The sequence below is a fragment of the Morone saxatilis genome, unplaced genomic scaffold (genome assembly GCF_004916995.1).
Source record: "Morone saxatilis isolate NCDOM2014 unplaced genomic scaffold, NCSU_SB_2.0 Contig12, whole genome shotgun sequence".
Taxonomy (NCBI): domain Eukaryota; kingdom Metazoa; phylum Chordata; class Actinopteri; family Moronidae; genus Morone; species Morone saxatilis.
The window spans coordinates 20,754,472-20,777,593 of record NW_023339674.1 but is presented as its reverse complement, the minus strand read 5'-3'; the positions used below and the strand labels follow the sequence as shown (position 1 = coordinate 20,777,593).

The window sequence follows — 23,122 nt, the reverse complement described above, 5'->3', positions numbered from 1 at the left end:
GAGAGAGAGAGAGAGAGAGAGAGAGAGAGACCAGCTGTATTTCCGCCATTGGTAGGAGTCAGTATAAGACGATAAATGTGCAGTGTGTGAGTGACAGTATGAAGTGTGCGCAGTAGAGCCGTAGGTAACGGCTCACAGGGGCTTTAAACATCACATGCAGCCTCACAGAGGGCCCGAGTGAGAGCTGAACACACTGGATTGGACTTCACAGGACTGGACTAGTTGAAGAAGTAAGTGTCCGGCATCTGCTGATGTGTTATTCATGTCACCTGCTGCGAACAGCTGCTCCAGGCAGGCACCTGGCATCACTTCACTGTGATTCACTTTACATAACAAATGCAGCCTTCCACTGGGAAGATTTGAGCTAGATATGATGTTAGTTGTATGTCAGGATCCCAGACTGATTCTGGGAATGCAAAAGTCACATAAGAGCTCTGGTGGAAGAAATAGTCAGACCCTTTACTTACTAGTAAAAGTGCCAGTGCATTAATGCAAAAGTACTCTATTACAAGTGAAAGTACTGCATTCAAAATCATACTTAAGTGAAAGTACAGAAGTATTATCAGCTAAATGTACTTAAAATAAAAATACTACTGAAAATGACCTCTGTTACTGAGAAATTATTATACATGACATTAATTGTTTGTATTAGCTGTAAAATAAATGTAATGGGAAAAGCAGAATATTCCAGTATAAAGTACAGTAGCATGAAATGGAAATACTTAAATAAAGTTAAATAAATTAATTTAATATAAATAAATATAAGTGTTTAAATACAATACTTGAGTAAATGTACTACTTTGGGGTATTTAAAGAGAGTTAAACACATATGGCAATAAAATAATTATAATAATATTAATGATAGCGTCTACTTTTCATCAGTTTACAAATCGAAAAATCTAATCTATTGATCATTTGACCATAGAATAAGTAATTGTTCAACTTTCAGGCGTAAAAGGAATATTCATTACTCAGTTAAATGAAAAAGTTGTAACAATCCCTTATAGTTCCTTTTTAAAGACTTGTGTCCAAGATATGTGTGAGGTGTGACACTGTGCAGCTGAACAATAAACCTGTCAGAGCACAAATGGGAGTCAAATGAGAGAGCAAATTAAACATTATAATAAATGAATAGAAATACAAATGAAAGCAGCATTTTAATTATTGATAATAGAGACACCAAAGAAAGCTCTGCCTGTATCCTGATTATACTGTTACACTACTGTTTATAGGGAGAGTTTTAAGGTGTTTCCCAGAGAGTAAGGCGTACAGTAGAAAGACCGGCTGGGTAAACGTTAGTGTCACATGCTTTTCAGTCCCAGGTAAACCTGTTTCAGCGCAGACATCTGATTCATCTCTGCTTGTTGATGTTCATTAGCCATGTGACATGCCACAACGTTGCTTAAAGCTTTCCCATTGTCGTCGTGCATACTAGGGTTGTGATTAGAGCGTCATGTGGACAGGAGGCTGTCTAAAGGGGAAAAGGAGGACGTGTTTCCTTCCAAGTAAGGCTGGTCTGGTGAGCTGCAACCTTTTGTAATACTTCAGATTTCCTTTTCTTTACATTTGAAAGTTGCTTTTTCCTCCGTGTCACACAAAACAGACTCTTGTGATGTTTTCCGTTTAAGTGTCCTGAACAATGACAGATGATGACTTAAGCAATATAAAGCAACAACTTCCCCAATTTGAACACTGGAGTTTTGAACAGTAATTTTAAAGGTTCTGCTATTGTTAAATAAATAATAAATTGCCATAAAATTTGGTGCATACATTTATGATTCATGGTGAATTGTAATAACTTTAGTGATATCTTAAGTTTTCCTCTAACTTAAAATAAAAACTAAAATCTGATACTTAAAGATCCAGTGTATTAGGAGGCTCTTTTAGCAGAAATGGAATATAATATTCTCATATATGTTTCCATTAGTGTACAATCCCCTAAAAGTAACAATAATAATATTAATTGAGCCGGTTTTATCTACAGCGGATCCTCTGAGGCCAGCATGTTGAGCCACCATGTCTCTACAGTAGCCCAGAGTGAACAAACCAAACACTGGCTCTAGACAGAGCCTTTTGCATTTTTAAGAGTTCCACGCCCATCCTTTTTTTCTCCTACACCCTTGGAAGGGGAGTTGGTTGCAATCTGCACCTTCACTGCTAAATGCCACTGAATCCTACATGCTGGCCCTTCAACATAAGCATGTTAGCATGTTGATGTCTGTGTTTCACTCAGTATAGCTTAGCTGTAGACTCTTTTCGTTTATGGCTGTTATAACATAGATAAAAACAGTATAATCAGACATTCCAGTTTGTCATAGGAGGTATTTTAATTAATTCCTATATTCTTATTTAACTGTTGCTCAAATGGATTGCTGCCTCTTTCTGCCCTTGTCCGTCTGGTTGTTTAAACAAACTCTTCACACAAAATAACATCTACAGTATTTGTAAGGAGGACTTTATAAAAGCATGAAAGACCATTCAAAATATAGAGCGATCCTCTCAGCCATCTGACTGTACTAAATGAAGCTTTGGTATTAAGTATTAAGTGTAAATATCATTTCTTAAAGTTTTCTTAGAAAGTACTCGAATGTTGCCTCTAGATAAAAACAAATTAGCTGCCACTGATAAACTTACAGGCTCATGATTAGTAATGAGCATAAACCTACTGTAGCTTCTGGGGTTCTTCTCAGAGATTCAGTGCACGTGTGCTTCTGAAAGCATCTTTTTAATTACAGTTGAGTCACAGAAATAAAAAGCATCCTTTTGTGCTCTCGCTGTGTCTTCCCTCAGGGGTCCATGGAGGAACTGGAGCCAGAAGAGCAGTTCCTGCAATACGCGCGGAACGGAGATCTGCCGGGGATTCAAAGGCTCCTCATGTCCACGATAAAGGAGGAGACGCACATCAACATAAACTGCAAAGGTACATGAGGAACACAGGGGAGAAATATCAATGATAGTGTGTGGTGTGACATAGTATGTACTGTTTTCTCAGGTAAGAAAAAGTCTAACCTGGGATGGACGCCTCTTCACTTGGCCTGTTACTTTGGACACAGAGATGTAGTGGAGGAATTACTGAAGGCAGGTTTTCTTTTTTTAAAACAATTAAAGTTTTAAAAGAATTTTACTTTAGATTATGAATAACTGTATAGCTAACGTCGGAGTTGTTCGACCCTACAGGCAGGGGCAGATGTTAATTTGCCCAATAATATCGGAGATACGCCGCTGCACAAAGCTGCCTTCACAGGAAGAAAGGTACCTGAATGCGCCATAAATCTTTCTGATTTTATGTTTCTCACTACTCTTCTCGTCTCTCTGTTGATAGTATGATTTTGTGCATGCATTTATTCATCCATTCAGTCAATCAATCAATCAATCAATGAATCACGTATTGATCAGGAGGTTGTCATGCTGCTGCTGCACTATGATGCATGTGCTACTGTCATCAATGGGACAGCACAGATTCCTAAAGATGTCACTCAAAATCCAGAGATCAGAAGCATGTTAGAAGGTGAGAGGGACACGTTGTCATCTAAGAGATATCATGGAAACATATTTATCAGTCTCCATGTTTAATGTTTTAATATTCATTTGTACAAGTTGTTTACATAATCTATAGATTCTAAAATCATCCTGCGCTTTTTTGTGTAAATCCCATCCTTTTACTGATACCAGCGGCCGAGAGAACAGAGGAGAGAAAACTGGAGGAGGAACTTTTGGACGCTGCACGAGACGGAGACCTTTCAACTCTAACTCAGCTGGTTAGTACCACATGCTGATATCTGTTCTAAGACTTCCAAAGATATGAAGCCAAAATCTGAAACATGTGCTTTAATCTTAGATGATAGTGTTGAATGTCCTCAGAATGACTTTTCTGTAGTTACTGTGGTGGGGGAAAAAAATTGTTTTGGGGGTTCAGTTCAGAGTTATTAGCCCTGCTGGCAGCGTGACTATAGTGATAGTAATGTCTGTCAATCCACGACCTTGGTCCACACTGAAATATCTCCACAACTACAGTAAGTAAGGGGGGAAGTTGTCTGTTTCCACTTTAACTATTCTAGCTCTCGGACACAAAGTGAGAAATCAAAGAATCATGCTACAGTTCTTAGCAGAATAATAAAGATTTGCAAGATGTTTGGGGAAAGACAACCCATCTGTTTTTGTCCTGCGTGTTCGCTGCAGCTCAGCAGGAAAAAGCCTCCAGACATCAACTGCACAGATCTGCTGGGTAACACTCCGCTGCACTCTGCAGCGTATCGAGGCCAGAAGCAGTGTGCCCTGAAGCTGCTCAAAAGTGGAGCCAGCCCCAACATCAAGAACAAGAATGGTAAGACCAATCAACCAGAGCTGGCAATCACGACCGGCTCCTTTTCACTTCCTTTTTGAAAGTAAGAAAGTAAAATATAGAAAAACACCAGCCTTGTCCTTAACAAACCATACATCTCTATATTTAAGACTGCTGCTTGTACCAAAAATATTCCTTTTGGTGTTGAGTGAAAAACCCTTTCACAAGGTCTGTCTCCATTCCTTCACTTAAATAAAAATAGCAACTGACTGAATAAGCAGCTATAATTTCTGTTCAAGTTTAATCTCTGATTAGTTTTGCCAGACACCGCGGTTATTTCTGTGACTAAAACGTGATTATTAATGCAAAAACTGTCAAATCTATGATTACATGAGAGGCACAATCTGAGGCTGGTTCGGATGTAAATGACTCCTTGATATTTATAACAGTTGTCGCTAGCCTTTAAACATCGTTCAATCAAGGAGTATTTTTTCCCTCTGTATACATGTGTTCTGTTGTCCTAAAGCCCCACTTGTCTTGTATGTGTACTTAACTCACAGGCCAGACAGTGTTTGACCTGGCTAGTGATACAGCAATGAAGCAGGTCCTTGAGGGCAGCATTCATCGAGTGAGTGCTCAGCTGATAGTCGGCTCGCTAAAGTTATTTTGATTTGTTTTGTAATTTGGTTTTTAGCTTACTTTTTACTGTTTCTCATCTGTTCCTCTTGCAGGGGATGACCCGCCATGTCAAAAAGTACGAAGGACTCCTCTTGAAGGTAAAGTAAGGGAGTTGTTCTGAGAAAATGAAGCAAAATAACTTGTATGTTACATTTAAAGGACCCTGCTGCAAACAAGCAAACAGAAACACATTGCAATACATTTAGTGGTGTGAGTTATTACAGCAGGTTATAGCAAGAATAAAAAATGTAGGTTTCTTCTTTTTCTGTAGTTAGCGAAATGCTAGTTGATATAATTAAGTAAAATTTTGTTGAAGCTGCATGTTATTGTTATACTGCACTAAAGAATGGACTACAGTCACATGAGCACTAGAAAGTTTATATGCCAAAAATTTCCTTCAGATATACAATTTCACAAGTTAGACATCAACCCTAATTTGTTGCTGGACCATCAATGTGTTTTTAATTAATATGACTGTAATCACATTGTACAATGTGCATGTGCGTGTTGTCGTCATCCTTCATGGAGGTTAAAAACTATAAACTGTGCTTTTTAAAAAAGAACTGCTGTAAAATCTGATTTAAACCAAAGAGTGTTTAGCTGAAATTGGGTTAGTTCAGGAAGTGAATCACTTCACAGTCAATTGGAATTAGGCATTGATTAGTCAATGACCTGCAACAGGATTCACAGGCAGCACAAGGACGATGTCACATCAGCAGTGTAAGGTATTACAGGCTGTACTGAGCTGTTGTGCAAAAAGTCATGAAAACTAAAGAATAACCTGGAAATGGTAAAACCTGTAATACTAAACACTCTGCATGTAGTGTGATAGTAGACAGTAAGTGGGAACAGCACAGGTGTTGGTAATAATCTTAATGAAGATGTAACGAATGCAGCCATAATTAATGTTATTAATCACACCTGTGCTTTTCCTGCTGTGACGTCTCAAAATGTCTGCTGCAAGTTAACAAGCTAGCAGTGACAGAGCATCAAAGGAAAGTTAAACCTCCAGTAACTGAATATTATTATTAAAAATGCATCACTGAGCCTCACAATTTAACTGCTATTACAATGAACGAGTCATTCTCACATACAACGTTCTGACGCTGGAAATGCGCACCAGCACACCGAATGTTTATTAATCCACAGCTGAATATAGTCCCAGTTATAAAACTGCTTGGATGTTGACATGAGCGCTATTTAAATATCAGAATCTGGCAATTATGGCAGCTTCCAAATTACGTGGCCACAAATTGGGAAACCCTAAAAATTGACTTAACGTATTTGCACTACCTGCTGAGTTAATCGGTTAGACAACAAACCCAGACATAGCTCGCTTGTGTGTGTATTTTAGCTTTTCTATAAGTGCTTGTGTGTCTCAAGAATTTGAAATATGTTTCTAAATGCAGTGTGAGTGCAGTCAAATTCAGGAATGTATTTCCAATTTGCTGTATTTTCTCAAGGTGCTGTGCTTCTTCGTCAGCTGCTTCTAAAATCAGAAAAGACTGAACAATAATAGAAATCACCGAAAATAAGACCGCTGATTCTTCTCTATGTGTCATCCCACAGAGCTCCAGATTTTTTGGCTGGCGCTCCTGCTGGGTCATCCTTCAAGATGGGGTTTTAGCCTGGTACCCTAAACAGTATGTGCTATCTTTGTCCTCCTTGAATCAGACATTTGTAAAGATGTCTGCAACAGATAATAATAAAAATAAAAATACTGCAGGCTTTTGATTATAAAGATGCTGTAAGTGACTCTTTCACACTCAATTTGATACCAATTGAGAGATGGTGTCTCCTATACCTCCATTGAAAATGTGTAATATGTTGGGGAAAAAAATTCCAGCCTGCAGAAGAATGATCTCAGGAAAATATAACCTCTTTCTCACATGAAGGTCAGATGCAGCTGCCAATGTCAGAAGGCAAGGCTGTAAGTCCCTTACACATGCTCAGTGTTTGGTAAGCCAGCATTTAAGACTTAAACTCCATCTTTTGACTACTGTGTTGAATTTGTGTGAGTGTAACTTTTGCACAAGGGAATGTTTTTGATGTTTTCATTTCCAGATTCGAGCCAAAGATAGCTGCTTTTTTACCCTCAAGTGCTTCGATGACAGCGTGCATCACTTCAAAGTATCACCTAAAAACGACCCAGAGGCAGCCAGAAAAGTATGTTTAATTTCTCCTCTGGTTGTAATTTCAAACACTTTTCTAAAGGTTAAGTTAACTCCAGATTTTCTTTGACAAATTATTAGCATTTTGTGTGGGTATTTTTTGTACTTTTATGCTTTTATGCTGAAAAGATCATGAAATGTTGCTCAGTGTAGTTTTGTAACTTCATGATTTTATCAAAAACATATAATGACACTGATACAAAGGCTAACTACAGTCACACGAGTCACATCCTGTTTGAACTTCCCATTAGCTTAGACAGCTAGTGTGTTAATATTAAAGCCACACAGCTCATACTGCTGTTTGTTGGTAGGAATTTAGAGTAATAATTAGTAACTAAAGTTACTGTGACTACTTTAGACATGAGTAGAGAGTTTTAATATGTAGGAATCTGAGATAACTTTCGTTTCTGTTAAACTCTCAGCCGACACGATGGTGAAAGTGACAGTCAAAGCTTAGACACTGCTGGGGATAATGCTAGTTAGTTCAGGCCAAAAAGTAACAACAACAAGCATTTTTAGTAAAACATTAATAAGCTAAAATCTGTCAGTGAAAATCTTTGATACGTATTTTTTTGTGTCTAAATTAAAAAAAAACATGTCGATAAGTTGTTGTATGTGCCTTGGAACATAATTTGCTTTAGTAAATAATACATTTGAACAAAGAAGGAATATATTGTCCACTTGTTGAAACAAAATTAATAACAAAATCATTACCCTCTGTCAGAACTGTAGACACTCAAAGGACTTACTTGAGACTTGATGGGAAAAAGCTGAGGAGACTGGACTTGTTGACCCACAAATATTGGAAAACGCAGTATTGTGTTTTAGTTCAGCTCTGCCAAACTTTCATGAATAATTGATAACATAACTAGGTCGGAACTTCTCTATAACATAATACACTCTTTCAGTTGTACCTGCTGGCACCAGAATAATTCAGATGAGAAAAAATTAGCTTTGATTATCAAATTAATTACTCCATACACAAAAATGAGTAACTCAGTAGTTTCCCCTTATATCAGCATATCGCCTGTTTTCCTCCCTGCAGCCATGCAAATGATCCTGACTTCCAAGTCACTAATTTATGTAAGTCAGTAAGTAAGTAAAGCTTTATACATACATAGTGAGCATATAAATACAAATGTATGGAAGATAAAACAAGACGGAAAGGATACATTAAAAGAGAGATGACAGATGAGGAAACGGAGCCGCTTAAAACAGTCCACAGATTCACGTAGAATCTGTCGTGAATATAGGAGATATTACACATAGTTAGCCTAAACAACAGCAACCAGAGACATATCGGTTCAACCATTTAAGTTTTGCACGTTAGAGCAGCAAAAGGGAATGGATTAAAATGCGGATTTTGAAGGAGCGAAGAGGCGAGGAGTGGAATGGAGGAACAATGAGATCTGAAAATGGCTAACTGGGGCAAAGGTCATGAGTTGACCTTATATGAATCAGAATAATGATCTTATAGTTGATTCAGAATTTACAGGAAGCATGAAGGATGGGAGAACAGAAGTAATTGGGGCCGACGGCTGGTTCTTGGTTAAAATGTCTGGCGGCTTCATTTTGTACTAACTGTTCCCAAAAAATTTAAGGAAGCTTGACTGAGGCACGTGTAGAGGGAGTTACAGTAATCTAGACGAGAGAAAATGAAGGCGTGAATAAATTGGGGTTTTTTTGTGAATAAATTGATTTTTGCGATATTTTATAGCTTTTTTTTTTTTACGGCGTCCACCCTATTTTTTAAAGAAGACTTTGGAAGGGGTGGCGGTCTGCGCAAGGGATTCGTGATTTTCTTAATTTTTTTTAACTAGAATGTTTTTATGTAAATGCTCCTACAGTTTATAGTAATATCATAATCCTCCAAGTGTGATCTAATTATTAAAATTGTTGCTGTAAAATTTAATCTGTGTGTGCACTTAGCTAATTACAATTTGCCTTTGAGGGCTTTGGATATAATTAAGTTTTTTCTGTTATGACCTCTGTCTACTTCAGCTTGACTTGTTTTTTCACCTGTAAAGCAGTTTCAAGTTTGATCCCTCGTTCACTACGCTGCCTAATCATTATTAGGCATATTTTGATGAAAAAGCTAAATCACTAATTTGGCAGCGTAGTCACATTCAGGATCAGGACTGCTGCTTATTTTAATGTGATCAATCAGAAATGTATTAAGATGAAAAGCAGCAGCAGGGATGTAGAAACACTACAATGTTTCAAACAGACAGGAACTCATGTTGTTGTTTTTTTAGCACAGTTGCACCTTCGTTTTGAGTGTTAAGTGTAAGCAAAAGGTAAGACATGACTTGGACTTGCCCTATAAAGAAATTAAAGGCTTCATCTTGGTCCAAAATACTTGAGATTTGACTTGGATTTGCCCTCTAAAAGCTGGATTTGGACTTGATCCAAAACTTGGCCTTGGTTCAATGTTTAATTTTCATGACGAACAACAGAACAATCTGTTACTGTCTTCCAGGCATGGCTGGACGCACTGGAGGAGCACTCAGCTTACAGCACACACTACTGCTCCCAAGAACAGGGCAGCGAGGAGGAGGAGGAACAGGAAGTGATGTCACTCGGGGAGCTAACAAACTCACTACAGGTGGCTGTAAACAAGAAGATCCATAATTAGCATGTCAGCATAATGATCTGTAGTGTTTCCACTGAACTAGAAAGCCCCCCCGGTCCTCCCACTCTGCACTGCTTTTGTTAATCTGCATTCCCCTCTCATCTCTCTGAAACCAGGCGGCAGAGGCCAGCCAGAAGAAACTGGAAGAGGAGGTGGCAGCGTTCCTGTCCTTGCTGAAAAATGATGGGCTGGCAGAAAGTAAAACCTGTTATTTTATTGTCAATTAAGTTTCTTCTTTAATTTAATGTAATACACTTTGCAGAGGAGAAACTCATAGATGTGAACCATTCGCAAGTGGAAATGCAAACCTTATGATTACAATTACAAGCCTCATCACGCAGATTTAAATGCACAGTATTGATGGAATAATGGCTGAAATCCTCATAATTAAGAGTCTGCACCATCTGTTTCTGTCATTAGAGGTTTGCTGTGCTTGTTGTTTTTCTGAGAACAAAAAAATACACTAAGAAACTTGAACTTCATGTTAGCTGTTTGTTTGACTTTTTCATTACTTTGTGCGAGTGGTCCCTCATTGATGTGTTTGTCCCCTCAGGGTTTCCATCCGCCATACTGCAGAAACTGCAAGAAATCTATGAGTTGTCCAGTGAGACCACTTCCAGTCTCAGTGTCTGTCTCAGCGTCTTCTCCAGACAGGAAGGGGTAAGTGTCAGCCTTCCCGGGACAGACTAGTGTCATTGTTTGAATACGGTCAGCAGTAATCAGTCAGGTTTTTGTCTATTATACCATTGTTTATGAGCATTTTACTCTCCACAACCCATAGCATAAAAAAGTTTATTGTGTAATTTCACTCAACTCAAGGGTTTGTTTTGATATTTGTGGATTATGTGGCCAGGATATTGACACATGATTTGAGTGAACTGACCGTTTAAATAAATGCAGACTAGAAATGCTGTAATCAACAGGGTCCTCGCTGACTGTGGGTCTATATATAGTGATGTTTCCTTTAAGAATAACATGTAAAAACAAAGCGTGTTTCATAAAAAAACGGCGGCACCTCCTTATCAAAGCAGCTCAGTGGAGTGCAGTGATTATAAGCTGTCAGATGGGTTTGGCTTTGTGTGTGATTCAATGGATTTGATTATAATGGAAGGATTCACTGGATGGATATCATCTCTCAAGGATAGAAAATAGATGGTAATGCTTATAGCTCACAACAAGTGCCAACCCTGTACATCAATTCTGTAATAATGTAAATCGAAATTTATAGCACTTGAGTAAACACAGTGTTTACATGGTGAGTCACATAATGAGATCCATTTTCCCGTTTTAAGTGCAGGAGGCTGTTTGTGTGTGTGTGTGTGTGTGTGTGTGTGTGTGTATTGGGAATGGGTGGATACTGAGCTTTAAATTCTTTCAGGTATTAAGAAGTGAAATGGCATTACTACTATATTGTATGTGTAAACCACAGGATTTTACTACAATGGCCTCAAGCAAAGCAGCACTCAGCAGATGTCAGACAAACAATAATCGGCAATCACGGTTTCTCTAATTCTACAAAGATTGTAATTAAATAGTATATTTTATAGAATATCAATTGAGAATGGCTATAATATATATTATGGATAAAATGACTGGATGTCTGCTTTTGGATAAGCAAAGTGAAATCCTGACAAATTAAGATATTTCATCACATTGATGCAGAAATCATAAAACGACACTAAGGGTCTACTGCCCCTAATGAGCAGTAAAAGTAAAGCTGAGGCTGATGGATGGTTATTGTTTTATGACTGGAAGGTTAGAATATGTAAGAAAATGTAATTGAGGTAAACCCAAAGACATTTTACAGGGAACAGGAAATGTAGGGGGATGGTTTGTGTGAAGGGCGGATTCACTCTGAATAAGTATGTGTGCTGCAGCTGAATAGAAAGTATATATCTGATTTTCCTCGTAAAAATGATCTCCTATCTCACTTTTTGTAGGCTGAGAGTGAGAATGTCTTTAATTTTTATTTTGCATATTGGCCTATCACAGTTTTGGTTCATTTGCGGCACTTTATGAACCAGACTACTATCTGAACGTCACATCAGAATGACAGTTCGTCACTGCACACTCTGCTGATTGTTAATCTGATATGTAGTAGTGCTGCTGGTTTTGATGCACCACAGTGTCTGAATGCAGTGATGAATACACACTTGTGTTGTTGATTATGTGAACCAAGGAGTGTTCACTTTCACACGATAATGCACAGGTTCTGTGCTTTGATACGTGCCATTCTGATGGCATTCATTACAGTCATTTTCTGCATTTTAAACAGAAAACATCTGCATTCTAACATAATGATTGAATATCACATCCTGAATTATTACAATCAGAAGGTATTGACAAAAATAAGTGTGCATGACATGTTTTTCCCAGTCTTGTTTCCTCGTCCCACTCATGCTCACTTACACAGCTTCATCTCACAAACAAGATAGTTGAATTAATCAGGGATCTTTAGAAGGGACGGTGCTGCTGGTGTGCCCAGAGGCTGCCAAAAACCATTTGAATGTTCTCAGTTTAACAGCCAGTCCAGTGCTTTCAGGGCTTACACCTGTGCCGGGCCGTCGTCGCTCAGCTGTGCAGCCTTTTGAACTGCGATGTGCAGAGCCAGAGTGCACGATAAAAGGCTGCACAGGATCTCAGAGCTCTCACCATGAATAGGCCTGGTCTCAATAGGAATAACTCAAACATTTACTGTACTGTATATCTCAGTCTGCACATGATGGTATGCAGTCTGAATGGAGCAGCGGGGTCTGCGCTCATTCCCTCTGCAAAGGAAAGATACTGAATCACTTCCAGCTCCTGCAGCGCTGGTTTGCACCACCTGTGTATGGGTCAAGCGGCAGGAGTTTCCTTTTACAGTTCAGTATATTGCAACGATGGCAAGTGATCTATAGTCATTATACAGCACTTATACCCAGTTCAACTTGCCTGCTATGGTCCTGGTTACCATCTTGTGGATGTTTCTCTGACAGGCTCCTTTATGGTCTCCACACTTTGTATTTACACACTGTCAGACTGTGGAAACAGTGAAGCAAGATTTTCAGAAAGGTTAAGCTGAAAAATTAGCACATCTTCACATTATTAACATTGATGTCTTGTGTAAAAAGCAGGTTTGGCTGATGGTTTATATCTGAGTCCATTACCCGTCACTTGATCCCCTCTCCTCCACAGGAATCATGTTCTCCAGCAGGCTATTTGAGACGGCGGCGTCAAGGCAGCTGTCCTCCATTACAGATAAACATGGCTCATCCCTCTCAGCTCCATCTCTGTCTCTCTCCGTGGGTCTGTTAATGAGAGGACAGTGCAGAGGGGAGGATCAGTCAACAGGCTGTTTATTTGCAGGCCCACTGCCGTCACAGCCGGTCTGATAGTCATGCCCATTTGTCTTCTCTTTGTAATGAGAGTCAGAATAAAATTTTGGTACCCGTGAAAACCCTACAATCACTTTACTTCAGCTATCTGATGTGGAATATAGAATTCATGTTGGTTTGTTCTATGAGTGATTAATCTCTTGTTTTGTGTGTGTGTGTGTGTGTGTGTGTGTTTGTTTGTGTGTTGTGAGCTCAGGTGCGCAGTCTGAAATTGGAGCAGGAGGTAGAGAAGAATAAGATCCTCTCCGAAGCGCTGCAGACTCTTGCCACGGAGCACCACGAGCTTGAGCAATCCGTCGTCAAGGGATCTTCACCGCGGAGTGCCCTCAGCGAGGATGAGTTCCACGACGCCGTGTCTGGTGAGTTGACAAGTGATCAAACACGCTCAGGAGATGCAGGAGATTCTGTGACAAGCTCCCGCTCACACTCGCTGCTCTGTCATTCACCTGTAGGACACTGGAATACTTTTACCTGCCGGTGAATGTCTTGGGTATGTTTTGCTGCTCCTCAAGCGTGACGTAAGCGCAAGTGTTGCCTGGTTGTGTTGAAATGACTTTTCACATGAATGAGTGTTTTTGTGTGTGAAAAACCTGCATGGTGTAGTTACATCTATTTTCTAAATGGGCTTTATCCCTGTTTTTAGTTTAAACTTTATCAGTACCAACAAAACTTTTTCTCTAATTGGATGCTTATGTAACGAGTTCTATAGATGAAAGGAAGTTAACAGGACTGAATAAAATGAAATACCAATATACATCTCCATTGGAGATCTGCATTCATTGTTGTAGAGCATGATTGTAAGTATATATTTTTGGGTGAATATATTTTATCTGAGATATAAAATTACATAGATTAATATATTGCACATTTGTAATACTTATATAGTAGAGGTAAGAAAATTCCATTCTTTTTTATTTTTTATTTTTCTACTTTAATGAATATGAAATGCATCATAAACATGATAATAATTGTTCACTAAATCATTTGTTATTGTCATTTATCCAGTCTTGTTATTACAGCCCAAAAATATATTAATATATCAGCAATTTTCTTTACATAAACATACCATCCCTTAGATCCCTTAGATGTATTTTTTTTTGGTGAACAACCTATTGAGACACTATTTCTACTTTATCTCTAAACTGGTTAGTTAATTTCTTGTTACTTAACAGCTAACATATGAATCAATACTGATATATAGGCCGTACATTACACTTTAGAGTTAGTTAAGTTAAGAAGGGAAAAAATATATAATAAATAATTCCACTTTTTCTGTTTGTTTATTTCATAATATGGATGCACCGATTCCACTTTTTTCAGACCAAGTACACGTACTTACTCATGAGCACTTGCCAATACCGAGTACCGATATGAGAACTTAATAATACCATTACAGTTCTAACAATAACATTAAAAACATGATTTATTTTCATCACATGTTCCTCACTGACTGTAAAAGTTGTTTAAAATATCTTCAGACTGACATTGTTTGCTTTCTGCTCGACTAACGAGAGGTTGCGTAACTTCACGCTGGTGCAGTATCGGAATACCGTAGTATTTGATCTAGTGACTACTAATTTGTTATTTTGATTTATACAGTAATGATATTAGAGTGCAACTAATGCTAGATTTTTGATACCTATATAGATACCAATATTTAAGATTTAAAAAAAAGGGGGGGGGGACTACAGGTCAATATTAATTTTTCTACATAAACACATTACATACTCAACATTTTGTGATGATCTTTTAAGAATTATGATCTTTTATGACCAAGATGAATTGATTATTATTATGATTTACTGATTTGTGGTGGACAAATGGTAACAGTGTTTGCACTGAACTGCAGTTTCTTGTTATTTATCGGCCAACATATTGAATGTACGGATACAAAAATATACATATTAATATAGCTAATATCGGCTGACATACTGTATCGTTCTGGCTGATTTATCTGTCTAGCTGTAATTGCTATCACATGTGTGGACACTGGCTTTATAATCAGACAGTAGAAGTTTTTCATTTTGCTTTACAGACACTGAATTGTCTCCATGTGTCCATCTCTGTCAGAATCTGACTCAGAGCTCTCCCTGAGCGGCTTTGAGACGGTGGCTAGCCATTCATTTGAGGAGGACGAGGAGGAGGACGAAGGCTCTGTCATGTTAAGCAGCCCTTGCAGCAGCCCCACCAGCATGTTGCAGGAGGATCACCATGGAGACAAGGAGGAGGCTCAACCCAATGGGATCACAAAGCATAGGTCAGCGGTGCTATATGCCCCCACAGTTTCCTAAATGGACCGCTGACCCCCCCTTGCTTTTATCCAGCACTCATCAAAAGCCGAACAAAGTCAACAAAGAGCCTGTCTCTTCATATCAGACTGTTATTGTTGCAATTTCTTCCTCGCTGTAATGTATCCTCGATATTAGTGTCAGGCTGTTATATTTCCCAACCTGCTCTGACTGTTTTCTCAATGATCTTTGTTTTTCATTTTCATGTCGTCCCTCAGGTCTTTCCACTTCATTGTGTGAATAATTTAGAGTCAGGTCCGGCCTGGTAAAGGAAAGAAGAAGAGTTGTATTGAAAGAACTGAGCTCTGTGTTGGAGCTGTTAAATATTGATAGGGTCACAGTGCAATGCAATAATCAGTCTGCAGTATGATCCTGTGTTGGTTAATCCCTCCATGCAGCTTTTTAGTGTAATTTAAACTATTTGGATGGGATTTAATTATTATATGAACCCCTCATGTTATTATTTTGCTTATAATGCTATATTCTTATGATTTGAAGAATATTATCCAAACTTCAACCTGTAAAGTCTTTAAGAAAGTTATACAAAATAGAAAGACTTACAAGATATAAGTGCTGCAGTTGGATGATTCCAAGGTTGCTGACCACCTCTGATACCGGTGTTGATTGTCTCTCTGGGCTTTGTTCCAGTATGTCACACAATACATTACAGGCTTTTGTTGACTATATTCACTTGAATAAGATATGACGCCTGCAGCTATTATATGTCTGGTACATTTACTCTAATGAAAAGTGTCTAAGTATTCTTAGAGCACAAAGCCGATGCATCATATCCACCTTATAGAAGTAATCCAACGTGTGTTAATGTGTGTGTGTGTGTGTGTGTGGGTGTGTGTGTGTGTGTTATTTTAGGACCAGCTTACCTGCACCAATGTTTTCAAGAAATGACTTCAGTATTTGGAGTATCCTGAGGAACTGCATTGGAATGGTGAGAATGATGTTCATGTATTGTTTTTATTAGCCATGTTAGCACTAATACTGGGTGGACTGCCATTACATTTTGTACAGACTTTAAAGGTCCCCCAGAGGAATTATTCATAATGACTTTAGTGATCTCCTGACCTTGGAATTTTTTGTGAAATGTCTGGACAACTTTTGAATAAACTGCCATGATATTTGTACAGACATTCATGTCCCCCCTCGGGATTACTTGTAATAACTTGTTGGTTCTGTGACTTGTTTCCAGGCACATCATCAGGTCAAACTTTTCATTTGTCCACTACTTTAGTTTATGACCAAATACCTACTAATTAGCTCATTTGTTTTATAATGTGAAAGGGGTCACTCATAGTAATGAACCCTCAGAGGATTATCTCCTGAATCTGCAGTTCCCAGAGCTTTATAACAAGTTTTAACTCATTTCTTAGCTGTCCTGCCCTCAACTTTACGGTTTTGGTGTTTAGCTGTAGTATGCAACTGCTATATATTTTCCTCATGAGTTGGTAGAGACCTAAAACAGAGCTAAAACCAAGCTTGTCTTGCATTCATCAGGTGGCCAGAAACAGGACTCTAAATGAATGATAATGTGGCTCTGCAACGGCTGGATGTGTAAATAAGATTGTTATATCAACTTAAAACATTATATGTCAGTGTTCGCAACTTGTTTCTACAGCCTCCAAGAGTCCAAATCAGTTATTGTAGGTTTAAAGGGTGAGCATGTTGGCATACTAGCATTATTTTTTAGCTCAAAGCACTGTTGTGCCTAAATACAGCCCTGCAGAGCCGTTAGTATGACTGCAGACTCGTATTGTTCAACAACAGAAAATGTAGATGTAATGTACTGAGCAGCTTGTGGAGTATTACTGTGTACATTTCTGTGTTTTCAGATTAGGCCATTAAAGACTTTAAGCATCATAATCCTTGAATGGAATGTCTGAAACCTATTATTCTAAATAATCTTGTATTTGGACATATATATTTCTAAAGCGTTGTTTCTTTTTGCAGCAGAGAAGGATAGAGTAATTACAACACTACATTTACATTAATTCATTTGGCAGAAAGAAACTTACAAATTACTTACGTCTTGTACAGGATGTTTGAAGACCATTACTCCCATGGGCCTTTCCAACCCTCAAAATGAATATTACACTTTCAAAAAATTGCTGTGTGAAGGGACTTCATTTTCTCTCTGTAACCTGGTCCCTCAATTCCTCTTCATGTCTTTTTTAGGAACTCTCCAAGATTACAATGCCAGTTATTTTCAACGAGCCACTCAGCTTCTTGCAGCGGCTGACAGAGTACATGGAGCACACTTACCTCATCCACCAGGCCATCACTTCCTCAGACTCTATTGAGAGGATGAAGGTATTACACTTTGTAACATCCTGCAAATTACTTAAATTGCCTCAAATGCAGCCATATTGTAACTGGATAATACCATAGTTTTGAGTTTAGTGTGATTTAGTGTGTGTTTATCTCCTGTTGGCAGTGTGTGGCTGCGTTTGCGGTGTCCGCTGTGGCCTCCCAGTGGGAGCGGACAGGTAAACCCTTCAACCCTCTGCTGGGAGAAACCTATGAACTGGTCAGGTAAGCGAGATTATACAGCACATTTTCAACGTGTGATATATACTACATACATTACCTGTTACATCACAACTGTGTTCTTGCCCATCCTCTAACGTTCCCACGTTAATGCTTGCTGTCTCAGAGATGATCTGGGCTTCAGGCTTATATCAGAGCAGGTGAGCCACCACCCTCCTGTCAGCGCCTTCCACGCTGAGGGCTTGAAGCAAGACTTTGTGTTTCATGGATCCATCTACCCCAAACTCAAGTTCTGGGGCAAGAGTGTGGAAGCGGAGCCAAAAGGCATCATCACGCTGGAGCTGCCCAAGTAAGAACTTATAGCTGATCAAAAAGAACATTAATGGCATTTTTAATCATCTTCCCTTACTATAAAATTAATCAACTAAAAAGATATATGCCCTCTGTACTTTACACTGAAAAACAAAAAATAGTTTGTAAACTCTTTTGAAGTTCCTCTGTATGAGTGGTCTGTATTATTTTATCACACATGCACATTGCCATTTTAAACTTGTAGTCTTCATTCAGTAATTTATCAGGTTTCCCGCATCTCCCTCTGGAGCCACAAAAGGCTTTAAACAGCCTTTTCCCATTTATGTAGTAGCACTGTGTAAACATTCTTTGGTGTGTAACATCACACCATTTTCTTCTTCAGGTACAATGAAGCATATACATGGACAAATCCTACATGTTGTGTTCACAACATCATTGTGGGCCAACTGTGGATTGAGCAATATGGAAATATGGAGGTGATCAACCACAGGTAAAAAAAGGAAGTTTGATCAGCAAGCAGGAAAATGGAGAGAGCAGATGAGGAAGTTCTGCATGACTCAGCCAGCAGATCGTGAGAGGATAATATAATGTTTTTTTTCTTTTTTACACCTAGAACTGGTGAAAAGTGCTGCCTGAATTTCAAACCGTGTGGCTTATTTGGCAAAGAACTGCACAAGGTTGAAGGGTATATTCTGGATAAAAGGTAAATGGGTGACATACTTGATTATTCATCTCTGTAAATATATTTTGCATATTACAACATGCAGCACCACAGGATGCCATGAGTGTCAGAAAAGATTTGTTTTCCTTGCATGACAGTTTAACTGGCTGATGCCTTTTAAAACAGATTCCTTAATGCTCCCATATTCAAACAAATATGATTCAGTCAGCTGTTTAAAAATACTTCATTTGTAAATCAGAAGCAAAAGGTTTTCCTGGGTTACTCCGCTGAGCACATTTCTAGATATCAGAACCCATTATAAAATCAAATCATCATGCAAATTATCAATTAACATTTCATACACTCAATAATTCATTGGTATTAAAAGCAGCTCCACAAACATGTAGGCTTCAGTGTAAAATTAATTAAGTTTAAAGGCTGAGGGAAAAGGCGGCTACCATGTCACTGAAGCAGGTTTAATAAAACAAAACAAAGAGCAGATGGTTCAGTCAAAAATAGAAGCTGTTTCCAACACAACAGAGCCAATGACTCAACACTAATGACTGGACACAAGTAGTGTGCAGGACCACTACAACAAGGTAAAATATGCAAAATGAGATATTCAGAAACTTGGTGAAATATGCAGCCTGTGAGATATACAAACATACAAAACAATACTGAGAGAAGTTATGTAGTAACCACAGAGGCTGACAACAAGCAGGGAGATGATAAAACCTAGTCTGTTTACTCAGCGTTAGGTCTGATGTTGCCCCAGCCTCTGAGTCTGGCCTTTTAACTTATTTTCGACTGGGAATGTTTCATTTAGCTGAAATTTTCAGACCATTTACCAGTGTGAAGCCACACATTAAAGTGCTTAATTTGTCAAAAGAGAACATTTTCTTCTTGCTAATGCAGCAGAGTGTCTTGTTTTGTTTTTGTCTTTGGTTTGCCATCTTAGCTGATGGACCAGGAAGTTTTTATCTGCTAAAGCTCTGAAACAGCTCATCACATATAGTTACTGTGCCTGAGACTATGTGCATGTATGTGTGTGTGTGTTTTCCAAAGCAAAAAGAAGATGTGTGCTCTCTATGGGAAGTGGACAGAGTGCCTGTATGTCGTCGACCATGCAGCCTTCGAATCGCATAAGAAAAACGACAAGAAAGTTGCAGAGGAGAGAAAAAGCAGCAAAGCGGTATGAACAGCACAGTTTATTACTGTGATTCAGCATGTGATTCATGGAGTTTGATGACATTATTAATATGTAGTCTTTTCAGTGCAGCATTTTTTCTGGTTTTCAGGGTTGCAGTGAGGGTCAGGAGGAGGTACCCACTCCAGCTGCAGACACTGTGCAGATGATTCCTGGCAGCCAGCTGCTGTGGAGGATTGCACCTAGACCGCCCAACTCTACCCAGGTCTGACTGATTAATGTGCACACTATGAGCTTTCAACAGAGTGCAGCCTCAAAACCATGATGCATTTTGTGATGTTCCAATATGCAAAATGAGTCGTTCCTTTAATTGCAGATGTACAGCTTCACATCCTTTGCAATGCAACTAAACGAGCTGCATAAGGAGATGGAGGGCGCCATTCCACAGACTGACTGCAGGCTGAGGCCAGACATACGAGCAATGGAGAACGGTGACATTGGTAATAATTGTTAGTGACATACTGGAACTGAAAATGAAAAAAGAATACTCTCGCTGCAATCTGAAACTCTACAATGTTGTTATACAAACAGACCTCGCCAGTGAGGAGAAGAAAAGGCTTGAGGAAAAACAAAGAGCTGCTCGCAAAAACCGCTCCAAGTCTGATGAAGAGTGGAAGACGAGGTGAGGTCGCCAATGACAATGAACAACTCAGTGTTCTCCTCTTAACTGCTTTACTCAACAGGCTTTCATTATCCTTTATTATCCTCTGTTCAATTTGCTAAACTGAACTACTACTTTATATGAAGATTTCATTGTGGATAAATGTAGTTAGGAATAGTGTGACATTTTGAGAAATTCACTTAGCTACAGCTACAGTTAGCAGGTGGTTGGCTTAGCTTAGTTTGTTCGTTTATACAGCTTGCCTTTATATGGATTTAAAAATGTAATATAACTATAATTAGTGAGATTTAGAGATGCTAATAGGTGGATTTAGTTACTTTTGAATAGGGTCTCAAGTGTTTCTTTAATAAAGTGCGAACATTGTCAGCTCAGATTATCCTGTGTTTAATTTGCTAAACTCCAATAGCATTGATGTAATTTACTTAATGTGCTGTTTTCATTGTGGCTAAATATACAGTTTATGTCTTTAATGCTGCAATTTTGTCTTCTCTTTCTACACTGTTTCAATACTTGGTTGCTTTAAAATACTCTGGCTAAATCTCCATTTTATCCTGTTTTTCTGTCACATCCTCGCTTTGATGTTAAGGTGTCCTGCCCTGGGTCCAAGGTTAGAGCTGCTCACTGTTTGAATGATGTGCCTGAAATGTGTGATGTGATTATGTGTCCTTGCAGTCTAGTTATTTAAATTTAAACCATATCTCTATCTAAAATATGAGAGAGAATCACTGAAGATAGAATCACAGTTTGGAGTCGATGTGATTAATCTACTCCCCCTTCAGCAAGCATGGCAGCTCCACGTCCTGGCACTTGATGGAATCACTGAAACACCACAGGAGTCCTCTCCTCCAAAGTTAATTTTAGTCTAAAGCAAACAACTAAACAGCCAACTCCTATGCAAATTACCCATAACCTTGTGATGAAGCATGCTTGACCTTCCTTCCTCGCTTTCTCTGATTTGTTTGAGATGATCTGGCTGGTGTCATGTTGGTCTGGAACTAAATGTGTATCCGCTGTTCTTTCAGGTGGTTTCAGCAGGGGCAAAACCCCCACACCAGCTCCCAGGACTGGCTGTTTTGTGGTGGATACTGGGACCGGAAATACAGCCAGCTGCCAGATATTTACTAATGGTCATTTCCTGCACAGAGAAATTTGCATCATACAGTGTCCTCAGTACGGAGCAGCATTAACAGTTTTTTTGTTTTTTTTAATGGAATAGCTACAATAACTACAAATAATATGCAAACAGTGTACTTAAACTGTGTGGCCTTAATCTACTCTATGATGGTAAAACTGTGCATAAAAATGTCAATAATCAATATTTAAAAGTTGTGAAATGTAACATTTGTATTTACATTGAGAGGGGATTGTTTCTGTTCATAATGGACTTTAAGCACAGTGGAGAGGTGCTGATGCACAGGGGTTTGTGATTTTAGTGTCCATCTGTCTTCTTTTAAATGTTCATAATAGTGTTTTGACTCTATATGTATATCTGTATATATACTTTTCACAAATTCAACCTTCAGTGACCTCATCATGTCGTTCCCATTTCCTCTGGACTCACAAAACCACTAGCAGTCACTTAAAATGAGGTTGATGTGGATGTAATTTATCCTGATGTTTTTTGCCTTGTAAACAAATGGAACAAAATATACTCACAAAAACACAGAGTATATATCAATATTACACTTATAAGACTTGTCTGAAAATAGTTTAGATTGTTTTGTCAACTGAATTATGTCTGTTGTGCTCAGTATTTCATAAAGCTCGTGAACTGAGCTTTGTAAAGAGGTTCATTCATATTTTTGCTGAAAAACATGTGTATCATAAAAAAATAGTAAAGACAGACTACATAAAGTTGATTGGAGGTTATAAGGTCACATGATGTAGAAACTACTGAATTTTAAGGCCTTTTACCTCCATATAGAGCATTGAAAGTATTTTATTGGAAACCGAAATAAAACTCTTCAGTGTATTCATGTATGTTTTTACCTTTCATGATGTAAGCTTAGGATGCACAGAAGTTCAGAGAAATCTGAAAATAAAGTCTGATCTCGTAGTTTCTGTAAGGAAGTGGTATGTTTAAGGCCCAAGATCCATTGGAGCATTTTTTCCCAACTAGAAAATGTGGACAGCACAGCTCTCAGAAACAATGTATATAAGATCCTGGTGCAAAATGGGGACTTTGAATTTTTCTCAAAATCTAGCACACAAGAAATTCATGTTTGTTCTAATGGTCTGAGGACAAGGTGAAGCTAAAAAGCATTTTCAGTGGCTGACACAGAAACCCAGAAATTAAATATGTCACATCCATTAGGAAACAAACGAGGAGAGAAGCTCATGCAGTGGGTTGAAATTCAGGATTAAGTGTGTTTTAATTCATTTGAAATCCCATATCA

At 38.5% G+C, this 23,122-nt stretch overlaps 1 protein-coding gene across 5 annotated transcripts; it reads left to right on the top strand.

Moving 5' to 3' along the window:
- osbpl1a (oxysterol binding protein-like 1A) lies at window positions 1-22,782 on the top strand. Of its 5 annotated transcripts, none has more exons than XM_035653440.1 (29): window positions 1-230; window positions 2,791-2,920; window positions 2,993-3,082; window positions 3,182-3,252; window positions 3,397-3,508; window positions 3,673-3,758; window positions 4,180-4,324; window positions 4,843-4,910; window positions 5,014-5,058; window positions 6,530-6,603; window positions 6,856-6,919; window positions 7,025-7,126; window positions 9,611-9,736; window positions 9,880-9,961; window positions 10,317-10,423; window positions 13,334-13,496; window positions 15,208-15,394; window positions 16,296-16,371; window positions 17,613-17,747; window positions 17,872-17,969; window positions 18,091-18,273; window positions 18,619-18,726; window positions 18,850-18,939; window positions 19,963-20,089; window positions 20,196-20,309; window positions 20,421-20,544; window positions 20,636-20,726; window positions 21,313-21,333; window positions 21,749-22,782. In XM_035653440.1, the coding sequence occupies exons 2-29, from the start codon at window positions 2,797-2,799 to the stop codon at window positions 21,849-21,851; spliced, it is 2,916 nt and encodes a 971-aa protein (XP_035509333.1). In that variant the 5' UTR covers window positions 1-230; window positions 2,791-2,796; the 3' UTR covers window positions 21,852-22,782. The 5 variants fall into 5 exon arrangements, with proteins under 5 accessions (XP_035509333.1, XP_035509331.1, XP_035509335.1 ...); XM_035653438.1 differs by having other exon boundaries at window positions 3,358-3,508; XM_035653442.1 differs by lacking the exon at window positions 21,313-21,333.
- Window positions 22,783-23,122: the final 340 nt, after the last annotated feature.

What these genes read in the sequence shown, in the direction of transcription:
- osbpl1a (XM_035653438.1), top strand. Translation starts at nt 2,797, where the DNA reads ATGGAGGAACTGGAGCCAGAAGAGCAGTTCCTGCAATACGCGCGGAAC. An exon ending in TTACACATGCTCAGTGTTTG is followed by an intron (nt 6,920 to 7,024) that starts GTAAGCCAGCAT and finishes TTTCATTTCCAG; the next exon opens with ATTCGAGCCAAAGATAGCTG. An exon ending in AATGGAGAACGGTGACATTG is followed by an intron (nt 20,545 to 20,635) that starts GTAATAATTGTT and finishes TTATACAAACAG; the next exon opens with ACCTCGCCAGTGAGGAGAAG.